The following is an 11,659-nucleotide window of genomic DNA, read 5'->3' as shown; positions in this document are numbered from 1 at the left end:
TCAGCTCCTTAATGGTGAAACAGCCACAGCAGTGACCCATCTGCTGAGGGCCCGTCCCTGTCTTATTGCCATGTGATGAGATCCCAGCACTTAGAAAGTGGAGTCAGCCAGGTCAGAAGTTCAAGGTCAGCCTCAGCTACACAAGATCTTCTGTAAAACAAAAGAGTATGCTATATTATTCTTAGTGCTAGGAATGAGACTTTGTTGGCAGTGCTTGCCTGGCACGAACAGAGCCCTGGGTTCCAGCCTCAGCACTGTATGTAATGGGGATGGGGATGCACATCTATAATGCCAGAATCTGAGAAGTATTAGGGGTTTGTCATTCTTGGCTATAGAAAGAGTTCCAGGCAAGCCTGGGACAGATGAAACCCAGTCTAAAAACTGAAATAAAAAGAAAGAAAACAAACTACAATTCAGAAAATGTTTCCTCTTGCAACCCATTCCACACATATAGTCTACTGAAAAAGGAATTAAGAACACAAGTGTTTGCTTGTTAAAGTTTACTATTATAGATACAAGAGAGCCTTGCCTTTAATATAAAAGAGACAGAAGAATCCATTTAACGATAGATTGGGGCAGGGCTCCGCCAAGCTGAAATTTACATAGATTTTTTTACTCATACAACTTTTGAGGCACCGGCTGTATCTCCAAGTAGTAGATGCTTACCCGTTTAACTTACAAAGAGAAAAGGAACATCTCTTTCAAGAGAGCTGAATTTAGGCAGAAAGTATTAAAAAATGTTTACAAAAGGGCAGAAGGGGGCTGAGAGGATGGTTCAGTAGTCAAGAGCATGTATTGCTGTTGCAAAGAACCTAAGTTCATTTCCCAGCATCCATTGTTGGGCAGTTCACAATCACCTGTAACTTGAGCTCCAGTGGATCCAACACCTCTGGTCCCTATGGACATCTGCATTCACCGGTACATATCCCCTCACAGACACAGACAGACACAGACACAGAAAACACAGACACAGTGACACAATTAAAAAAACAGAAACACATTTTTAAAAGAAACAGAGGAAGCTATGAAATTATATATAAAGTATATTTCATTCATTATTTATTTCTGCATGTATGCAGGAACCTAAGGAGGTCAGAAGGGGCATCAGGTCACCTATAGTTGGAATAACAGAAAGTTCTGAGTGCTAGGAATTGAACCCATGACCTGTAGAGGAGCATCCAGTGCCCTTACCCACCAAGCTATTCCTCTAACCTCCTGTTTTCTTCACTATACACTTTATGGAAAGAACTCACAGGAGAACATACTCCTTCTGGGACAGTGAGCCTATGGAGGCTGGTAATTATTCTTTATCATTTTCTAATACGAATACTACATGTACTTATTATATCTAACAAAATGTATAAAAATAAATACACATGACCTGCAAAATATTTTTTTACAAGGTTGGAGAAATAGCTTAGAGGTTAAAAGCCTATATTGCTCTTGCAGAGGACCCATGTTCAGTTCCTAGCACCCATGACAGGCAGCCCACAACCGCCTGTATCTCTCTCTACCTCTAGGGGACTCAACCTCCTTTTGTAGACTTCAAGGGCACCAACACGCACACATGTGCATACCCACTCATCTCTCCATGCGTGCATGTGTGTGTGTGTATCTATATCTATATAGTTTGTTTGTTTAAAATTATCTTTAATCTTTTTTTACAGCCCAGTCGTTATCCCCCTCCAGGTCCACACTCTGACAGTTCCTCATTCCATTCCTCCCCACACCCCGCACTCCTGTTTTCAAGAGGCTGTCCCTCTCTTCCCCCCACCACTACCACACCAGGTCTGCCAATTCCTTGGGGCCTCAAGTCTCTTGAGGTGCATCTTCCCTCAATGAGGCCAGACCAGGTAGCCCTCTGCTGTATATGTTGGGGGGCCTCGGATCAGCTGATTGATGTCTCAGTGTCTGAGAGATCTCAGGAGTCCAGGTAGTTGAGACTGCTGGTCTTCCTATGGGGTTGCCCCACTCCTCAACTTCTTCTTCCAGCCTTTCCCTAATTCAACCATAGGGGTCCCTGGCTTCTGTTCATTGGTTGGATGCTTGTATCTGTCTCTGACTCTTTTAGCCACTTGTTGGGGCTCTCTGAGGGCAGCCATACTAAGCTCCTGTCTGTTGTCCTGTGTGCAGCAAAACTCCTGGGAGGCCTTCAGATTGTTGGGTCTTCCATATATTAATATTTTTAACTCCCTGTGTGTGAGGAAGGAGGGAGGGAGAGATAGAGGATGGGAGAGAGAGGGAGAGGGAGGGAGAGGGAGTAGAGGGAGTGGGAGAGGGAGTGACAGGGAGTGGGAGAGGGAGGGAGGGAGGGAGGGAGGGNNNNAGAGAGAGAGAGAGAGAGAGAGAGAGAGAGAGAGAGAGAGAGAGAGAGAGATCACACCTTATGTGCAGCCTGGGCTGGTCTATCTCCTCTCTCTCTCTCACCTCAAACTTCCAGGTGCCAAGGTTACAGATGCCAATCACATTGCCTGGTCCTTTTGCTTACTGAACTTTTAATTATTTTTGTGTTTGTTTGTTTGTTTCCTGAGGCAGAGTTCTCCTATAGCCCATAGTGCTCTGGAACCAGATGTGTAGTTCAGAGTGGCCTGGGACTTCTGATCCTCCTGTCTCTTCCTCCTTGGAATTACAGGTGAACGTCACCATACCTGGTCTAAAGCACTTTTTCCCCCCTGTGTTGCTAGCGGTTGAACACAGGGCTTGGTGCAAGCTAGGCAAGCACCGTACCACTCAGCCATGTTCCCAGACTTACAATAAGAACGTGATCACAAAAGGCCACACATTTAATGATATTTGTTAAAGCTCGGAAAATCAGGTAATGATATGTTAAATGTATTTATTTTATTTTATTTTATTATTTTCTGCGTATGACTGTTCCACCTGCATGTATGTCTGGGTACTACATGCATGCCTGGTGCCTGGGGAGGTGGGGAGCCTCCATGTGAGTGCTAGGAATTGAACCCGGGTCCTTTGCAAGAACAACACATGCTTTTAACCACTGGGCCAATTCTTCAGCCCCTGTAACATGTATTTTGTTTTCCCAGACTCTTGGTGGCACTTGCCTTAAGTAATTAAAGTACTTGAGAGGTGAAGTCGGGAGGAGCAGAAGTTCAAAACTATTCTCTGTTTCTTAGTGGGTTCAAGGACAGCCCGGGCTGCATGAGACTCTGGTTTAAAAAGGAAAGCAAAACAAATCAAAACAAAAAAAACCTTTAATTGAATGAGGATGAAGAAGCAGACCTTTAGTGTGACCCCTGTTACCCTCTCTGTCTGCAGAACACATCCAGTCACCTGCTTCACCAGGGACATCACATCACCTTGAGAAGCAAAAAATATTCTTCTTGTTGCCCCTGCTTAAGCCACCCCGGCCCTCCCCATACTATACTTGTGAAAGGACAGTACTGACAGTGACAGCCCAGTGTACAGCCCCACAGCTGTCAGGCTGCATCTTTGCTTCACAGATCCTGTAGGCCCTTCCCTTCCCCAAAACATTGGGGGGGGGGGGCAAGATGCGGCCAAGCCACCTACTTGGATGGGTGGGCTGGCCTCCCTCTCCTGACATCTGCCAGCAGACTCCCCTCCCCTTCCTCCCGCCCTGAAACCTGATCCAGCTGAAAAGCTGCTTGCTAGAAAACTTGGCGGCTCCCCAACTCTGGTGGCCGGGAAGTGCCAGGCTGCAGCCTCACAAGGTGCAGGCGTGCGGTTGGAAAAGCAGTCTGCCTGGGACATGAGGTTGGCAGCGGGTGGCGTGCAGCCTGGCAGTCTGGGGGACTCATCCTGAGTGGCTGCTCCGAGGCCCTCCCACATCTGGGAAGCTTGCCATGTGGCTCTGCATCCCGCAGGTGCTGTTGGCCTTGTTCCTTTCCATGCTGACAGCCCGGGGAGAAGGTAAGGAGTTTGGTGGGGAGGGGAATAGCAAGCTGGGATGGGGGAAGGCCTTAAGTCTCAAAGGGCTGAGGGCTGGAGAGGCTGGAGCCGCAGGAGGGCTATAGGAAGGTCAGTTAACTCACTGCTGATGAGTCAGAAAGGATTCTGAGGTGTGGGGTCAAATCAGGTGTTTTCAGAAGTTGAGCCTAAAGGTGAGCCTGCTGCTGGGAAGGGAGTAGAGTCTCTGAGAAAATACATAGCTAGGTGCTGGAAGATGGCTCCCTTTCTCTTCGCCTTGCCTTTCAGTTTATCAAGTGAGAGCAGCTACGGGACCTGTGAGCTCGTTCAGTCCACTTTTTCTTCTTAGAACCACAGTCCAGAGAGGGAGAGTAATTCACTCAGGGTCGCACAGCTTGTCAGCAGCAGAGTTGGTGGTGGTGGTGTTGGTGGGGGAACCAGGATCACTTTAGTAACTTTTTCTTGCTTTTGCTGGTTTTGTTACCTGGGTCCTGTGGACTTTCTCTTCTCCCAGGCTCCTCTAAGGCTCACCTCTGGTAATGTTAAACTTCTCTGTCCTTTCTACTCAATCTTCTTCTCATGGCCTCAGAAACAGGGTGTTCGGCCACACAGGATCTGGTTCATTCTATTGCAGACTATGTTCAGCCTCACAGGAAGGTTCCTTCTATACAACTGGATTGTAGCGTCTTGGGGGACAATGAGAGGGGTGCCACCAAGGGGAGGGACTGATGGGAAGGCTAGGAATAGGATGCTCTTTTCTGGAAGCTGTCATTGGGAGAAGCAGGGTAGGTGGATGAGAGGCAAGTTGCATGTGGTAAGCGCTTGGGGTTTTCCTGCCTGGCTTGCTCTGTCCTCCTAGCCATGACCTCCCCTATTTTGAGGTTTGGCTGCATAAGTCAGGCACTTCCCAAACCTCCAAGAGTCCCCCAAAGACCATCGAACTCCCCTACAAGCCCCTTAGTTAAGTAGTGAGGAATCTGGTTTGAGTCTCAGGTTCTTGGCTAGCAAGCAGTGTATGCTATTTAACCTCCTGAGCCTTGGGGATTCTTGTCTGTCCAATGGTCCTGTCTTGTAGCTACTCTGGCAGAGATTCAAGCGGAAGACTTGTGCAGCTATTATTCCATTATTCCAAAGAAGACTCTCAAATAAAGTCTCTCGAGGATGGGGATATAGCTCTGTCAGTTGAGGCCTGCCTAGCACACATGCACAAAAGCCCTGGCTGCAATCCCCAGTACTGCATAAACCAAGAGTGGAGGTATAATGTAAGCCTGTAATCCCAGCATTTGGAAGGTGGAGGCAGGGGGATCAGAAGTTCAAGGTCTTCCTAGCAAGTTCTAGTCTGTGTGAGATCCATCCTGTCTGAAGAGCAAAACAAAATAAAACAGACTTAAAAATAGTCTCTTGCTCACCTCTGTCCTTCCAGGCAGGAGGGAAGCTTATGGGGCAGGTAGATGACACACCAGAGAAGAGCCTGCAGTAATGCCTTGGCATCTGGTGACATACATGAAGGCCAGGTAGGAGGACACAGTATTGTTTAATAGTCACCAGCCTTGATGGCTCCCGGTTTGCAAGGGACCAATCCATCCTGCAGTCTCACCTTCTTGCCACGTGGGCTCTGGCCCTCTGGGCTATGCCCTCCCCACCCACTGTGCAACGACTTTTGTTTTGTTTGATGAAATACGGACTGCTTTATGAGTTTGCATCTCATCCTTGTGCAGGGGCCTCCCTAACGTCTATGTCATCTCAGTGTTAGTGCATGTGGTGCCCATGTGAGTGGGGCCGTCCCATGTCACTCCTGCTTTCTGAGTTAGCACCACTGTTTCCCAGGGGAAAACCAAGGAATACTCAAAATCCCACAATAGCACCAGGGCCTGGAGCTGGGGGGCTTCTTTTTCTTTTTAAAATTACATTTTATTTTGTAATATTGTTGTCATTGTTGTTGTGTGTCTGAGGCCACACATGTGCCTTGGCTTGTATGTGGAGGTCAGTGGACATATTGCAGAAGTCTTCTTCCACCATGTAGATCCCAGAGATTGAACTTAGGCTATGAGGCTGTGTGGCAGTGGCCTTTGCTCCCTGAGCCATTTCTCCTGCCCAGAGGGTGAAATTCTTAAGCAGATTCTAAACTGGAGCAAGAGAAGCTAGGCTCTGGCCTCTGTCTGTGTTAAACCACTCTCCTTCCCAGGCAGCCGGAGGAGGGCCACCCAGGCCCGAGATACCACCCAGCCTGCTCTACTAAGGCTGTCAGACCACCTCCTGGCTAACTACAAGAAGGGGGTGCGGCCTGTGCGGGACTGGAGGAAGCCTACTACTGTCTCCATTGATGTCATCATGTATGCCATCCTCAACGTGGTGAGCTGCCCTCCATCTGTGTGGGGGAATCAGAGAAGCCGTGTAAAGCCAAATCACCTACTGGGCAATACAATCGGCACCAAGAACCCTAGTCCCTGTGGTCTGGCACCATGGCTGGGGACAAACTGAAGTTGTATCTGCACAACTGCCCAAACCACAACCCTAGGCCACCCATGTGCACTTCCTTCTAGATGTGGTCACCTCCTGCATGTGGCTGTCCATGTAGTACATGATGGGAATTGTCTCCCTCATATCATCTCTAGACCCTTAATGCCTCACACAGGTCCCTGAGTGGCAGGTGTCACTAAATAGCAACAGTAGATAAAATGCCAACTAATAGATCAATTAATCAATAACTAGAGTAGGGTGGGGTGCACTTCTCATCACATGATGCAAAGCAGCGCATGGGGATGAACAAAAGGCAACGGCAGAGCTGTCGGCTCTCTGCCTTGCAATGGGGAAGTGGGACCTGACTGTACAGGCTGCTAGGGCATATCCCCCCCCCCTGCACATGGGAGGGAATCATGGTGCATAGAACATCTCTGCAGAGCCCTTACTTAGCTAAGGGCTGGTGGCTGTGCTGCTCCAGAAAGGTAGACTTGAACTCAGATGGAGCAAAGAGAGTAATCACTTTTTCTGTTCTGCAGTTTTGAGCCTCTTAATTTTGTGGCATGGCAGTTCATATGCATTGAGCATGTATATGTATATGTATTTTATATATAGAGAGATAATAGGCGGTAAGATATCTATATGCATATTGTTAAATATATATGAATATGATAAACAATGACAACAGGAAATCTACACAGTTTGCACATCTCTAGGGTTTTGCTTTGTTGTGTTTTATTGAGACAGTTTTACCATATTCCCAGGCTGGCCTGAAGCTCACACAGTCTGTCTGACTCAGCCCCGCTGAGTGCTGGACTACAGGCATTGCACTCCCAACCCCCCCCCCCACACACACACACACTCGCACCTCACTATGTATCTTGGAAGCTGAGAAGAAATGACTACAATGCTTTCTAGCTGTACCCGTTTAACAGACCAGCTTCTCCTGGCTGGCCAGCAGCTTGAGTTCATCTCCTTCCTTGGTCCTGCCTTTTCCAGCAGATGAGACACCCAGGGCAAGCTTCTGTTGGTGTGTGTGTGTATGTGTGTGTGTGTGTCCACATGTCAGCCCCTTTTACTTTCACAGGATGAGAAGAACCAGGTTCTGACCACCTACATATGGTACCGGCAGGTGAGCAGACTAGCCCCCCACTGCCTGGGACACCCCCCTCTCAAGGAGTCAGAAATTTCAGTGGCTACAGTGAAGGAAGGAAGGTGGTGGGCAGCTTAGTGAAGAAAGTACGGTAGACAGATACAAGGTCTAGGTGTCTAAAATGTCCCATCTCAGGGCCAGGGGAAGATGGGTGGGGGCCCTCCTCCCAGCCCCCACACCTGGTTTCTCAGATGGTGTAGAGCATCTCAGACAAGTGCTGACTGGCTAACCCTGGAGGAAAGACAATTCCTGGCCCGAGAACTCACACCATAGTGACTTCACTTTCATGTGAACAGCTCCAACTTCTAGAAAGTTCTTCATTCTATGCGAAGTTGGATAACAACCAAACTGAGCAACCAAAACAGGAAAAAAAACCTATCCACTTAACCCTCAGGATTCTTCCCTGTTGCCACTCGTTCAATTAAGACAGGTGTAGGTCACACTAATATGCAGATGTTTCAGGACTTGGCTGAGCTCTGGGGAGGGAGGTAAACTGGAGAAGCCTCACCCCAGAGGCTGTGTAGACACATCAGGAACACACAGGTCTCAAATCCCTTCCTACAGCCATGATCATGTTCTATTACCACTATACACTTATGGGACAGAGAGTGTAGTATAGGAACACTGGTCCTTATCAGACAGCTCACTGAAGAACCCATTAATTCAGAACATACCCTGTCTCGTGGGTAATGAGCCAAACAAGAACAGGCAGCATGTTTCCGTAGAAGAGGCAGCCTGGGTTTTATAGCTGAAGATGGTTGAGAGCTGTAGAGATGGAGTTTCTTATTGACCAGGAAGAGGTATGTGTCAACATCCAGATTTCCCCCTAGAAGGTACCCACCTACTGCCTGAGCAGAAGGGATAAAAACCTGTCTGATTTGCAGGTGACCCTCACCGAAGATGGAAGGGGGCTGCCTTTGATGGTTTCTGTTTCTCCCACAGTTCTGGACTGATGAGTTTCTGCAGTGGACTCCTGAGGACTTCGACAATGTCACCAAATTGTCCATCCCCACAGACAGCATCTGGGTCCCTGACATCCTCATCAATGAGTTGTGAGTCCTTTCATCAGATCATAGTGGGCTGGGAGGCTGCAGTTAGAGAAGCCAGGAGCAGTGACAATGTCCTCTCTTGATCAAGTTAGCATTTGTTCAAGCTCTCCTTTATGCAATTCTCTGTTTTGTCTTGATTAACCTCTCTTTCTTTCTGTACTGGATGCTACAACCTTATACTTCTTAGTCCTGGGACTCCATCATAGGAACAGAAGCCAGTGAGTGATGTCACACTGAGTTCTAATAACTCAATGGAGGCAGCTGCATTTGTCAGGGGGGATGGTTACTTTTTTTTTTTTTGAAAGGAGCAAAACTCTGATGACGGCCAATGCTTCTGGTCACAGATGAGGATCAGGAGCCAAGGAACATGTTCAAACCTCCCAAGGCACACGTGTGCCTAAGGGGGCACAGTTGGCACCTCTAGCATGAAGTGGGTCCCATTAGCTTTTGTTCTCAGCAGCTCAACATGCTCCCTTTGCCCTCAGCCAGCTGACTTTCTCTCCATTCTGCAAGTTCATCCAGGGTCCACCAACTGGACATCTGAGTACAAAGGCAAAGAAAATACATGGGGAAAATACAGATAGAGTGGGGAAAGTAGGTTGGGGCTGTGATTCAATTGGTAGACTATTTGCATAGCATGATCGATGTCTGGGTTCCATGTCTAAAGCCAATGTGATGGCACCATCTTAGCCCATCATCTTAGCACTTGAGAGATGGAGGCAAGAAGTTCAAGGCTTGCCTTGACTTGCTTTCTTGACTATAGAAAGTTCAAGACCAGCCTGGACTACATGAAACCTTTTCTCCAACTACTACTAGTGGAGATGCCAAGAGGTATTCATGCGGTACCAATTGCATTGTCCAACTCCTTGACATTTCCCTAAAGAAGGCCATTGAATTTGACCCACCCTTGAATGCCCCCCCCCATAGCACAGGTGGCAAATGTTCTAGAAATTTCTTTCTGCTCTTTTTTTAGCTTCTTATCTTTGAGTCTACCTCAAAGAAGGCCTAAGGCCAGGCCCTGGGCTCAGCCTACCTCATGCCTTAGGGTCAGGCTTAGTAGGTTCCTCTACTCCTTATGAACTCTATGCTCTTCCCTCTAGAGATGACTGCTCTCGTTTGGGGGGCTTCTAGAAATGGGGAGCAAAGCAAAAGTCAGAGAATGGAACATATGATTCTTCTCTCCTATCAAACCGCTGGCTAATCTGGGAACCGGCTCTGCTCTGGTGTGGGGCTGGTGTGTCAGCCTGGAGACAGCTGAGACAGCTGCCTTCAGACATTGGCTTTACAGTCCATGGATCCCTTCTCTGCCTTTGAGAGCTAGGTTGCTAAGGGAGTTGAAAAAAAGAAACATCCTTCATTGTTTGGAGCACAGCCTCGATAATAGTGGGCCAGAAAGCTAAGATTGATAACGTTGGAAAAGTAAGGCCAGACAAAATGTCTGGGTTATCTTGCTCTCCAGATCCTCTCTAAGTTTCTTTCCTTACTTACAAGTTTCTTACTCAAAAGATCTTTAGCCTTCCATGGTGAGGGTCTGCCTCTTCAGCCCACAAACTGATCCCTCTTCCCTGACCAGTGTGGACGTTGGGAAGTCTCCAAGCATTCCTTATGTATACGTGCATCATCGAGGTGAAGTTCAGAACTACAAGCCCCTACAATTGGTGACTGCCTGCAGCCTTGACATCTACAACTTCCCCTTTGATGTGCAGAACTGCTCTCTGACTTTCACCAGCTGGCTGCATACCAGTGAGTACTGGGCTTGTGGGTGGGGCAGAGGTTGGGGAGCCAACCTCTCTTCATCAAGCCATCACTATTTCCTCCCTCCTCCCCCCACTGCTCCCTTACCTGTCTCTTTTATTTGTCCGGTTCCTTTGTAGTTCTGGGGCTCTAACCTAAGACCTTGCACATGCTAGGCAAACCCTTCACCACTGAGCAATATATCCTGCCACTTCTCTTTTTAATGTCAATGAGCCTCTGCTTCCTCTCCCTCCAGATGGACACAGTATTGCTGTTCTCACTGCCTCTGTTAGCTGTTTCAAAGATTAATGAGGCGGTGTGAATCGGCTCCAAGGCACTCAGCAAGGGATACTTCTTACCTAGCATCTCAAAGAAGATCTGACAGGAAGTGCATCTCAGACCCACCCACTCCTCTTCAGCCCTGGGTCAAACCATTGCCCCCTGCACAGGTGTCCTCATTTCCTTCCTACCCTGGCTCTCCCCATGCACCACCCGCACTGTGGTTCATGCTCTCCACAGCAGCCACTGAGCTCTTATTAAAATGCAAATCTGATCATGTCATTTAAAGCCCTCAATGGCTTCCCAGCAGTCCTGGGACCCAATCCAAAACCTTGACCTGGTCCTGCCCACAGTGTCCCACAGCAGCTACATCTGGTGTGTGCCAGCCCAGCTGCCTTCCTCTGGATGCCTAGAGGTCCTGACTGTTCTTTTTTTTTTTTTATCACAGGCTGTTTCCTCTCCTAGGCTACCCACTTCTCCTCTTTCTCCTGCTCCCAGCACCCCAGCCACAGCCCGGTCAACTCCTCCAGTCACCTAATTATGCCACAAGGCTCATCAGCTCCTGGAAGGACTTTCCATGGCTCCCTAGACTAGCTTTCTTTCATGCAGTGGTTAAAACCCCTGGGTTTTCTTACAAACTTCATCACTTGTCAATACTTGTTTAGCCCATGTCTAATTTGCTCATGGATATAATTTCAGAGGAATGGGAACGTGGTTTCTGGCTCTCTAGCACAGTGTCTGGTCCTGAGAGATTTTCTTGAGTGTAAACATGCCAGGTACTCAGTGGAGGGCTAGGAAAGGCATGCTGTCTGACTACAGCAAGGCAATCCTTCCTTCTCTGACCTATTCATTACATTAAACTTCAATTACGGGGGCTGGAGAGGTAGTTCAACAGTTGAGAGCATTTGTTCCTCTTCCAGAGGACCCAGGTTCAAGTCCCATCACACCATATGACAGCTCTCAACTGTCTTTCTGTAACTCTAGTCGCATGGGATATAATGTCTTCTGGCCTTCACAGGAACTGCACATACATAGTACACAAACATACATGCAGGCAAAACACTCATATATATATATATATATATATATATATATATAT

At 47.9% G+C, this 11,659-nt stretch overlaps 1 protein-coding gene across 1 annotated transcript in view; it reads left to right on the top strand.

Annotated features, from left to right (window-relative positions):
• The first annotated feature begins 3,687 nt into the window (after positions 1–3,687).
• Htr3a (5-hydroxytryptamine receptor 3A) overlaps positions 3,688–11,659 on the top strand; it is a 12,378-nt gene continuing 4,406 nt past the window's right edge. Inside the window, exons 1-5 of the mRNA XM_021172720.1 lie at positions 3,688–3,888; positions 6,071–6,237; positions 7,433–7,477; positions 8,441–8,550; positions 10,121–10,290. Of these exons, the coding sequence (XP_021028379.1) occupies positions 3,822–3,888; positions 6,071–6,237; positions 7,433–7,477; positions 8,441–8,550; positions 10,121–10,290 (559 nt within the window). The 5' untranslated portion in view covers positions 3,688–3,821. The remainder of the gene's footprint in view (positions 3,889–6,070; positions 6,238–7,432; positions 7,478–8,440; positions 8,551–10,120; positions 10,291–11,659) is intronic.

This window comes from Mus caroli, chromosome 9 (assembly GCF_900094665.2).
Source record: "Mus caroli chromosome 9, CAROLI_EIJ_v1.1, whole genome shotgun sequence".
Taxonomy (NCBI): Eukaryota; Metazoa; Chordata; class Mammalia; order Rodentia; family Muridae; genus Mus; species Mus caroli.
The sequence above is the reverse complement of the archived record's forward strand: the minus strand, read 5'-3'. Positions and strand labels throughout refer to the sequence as shown.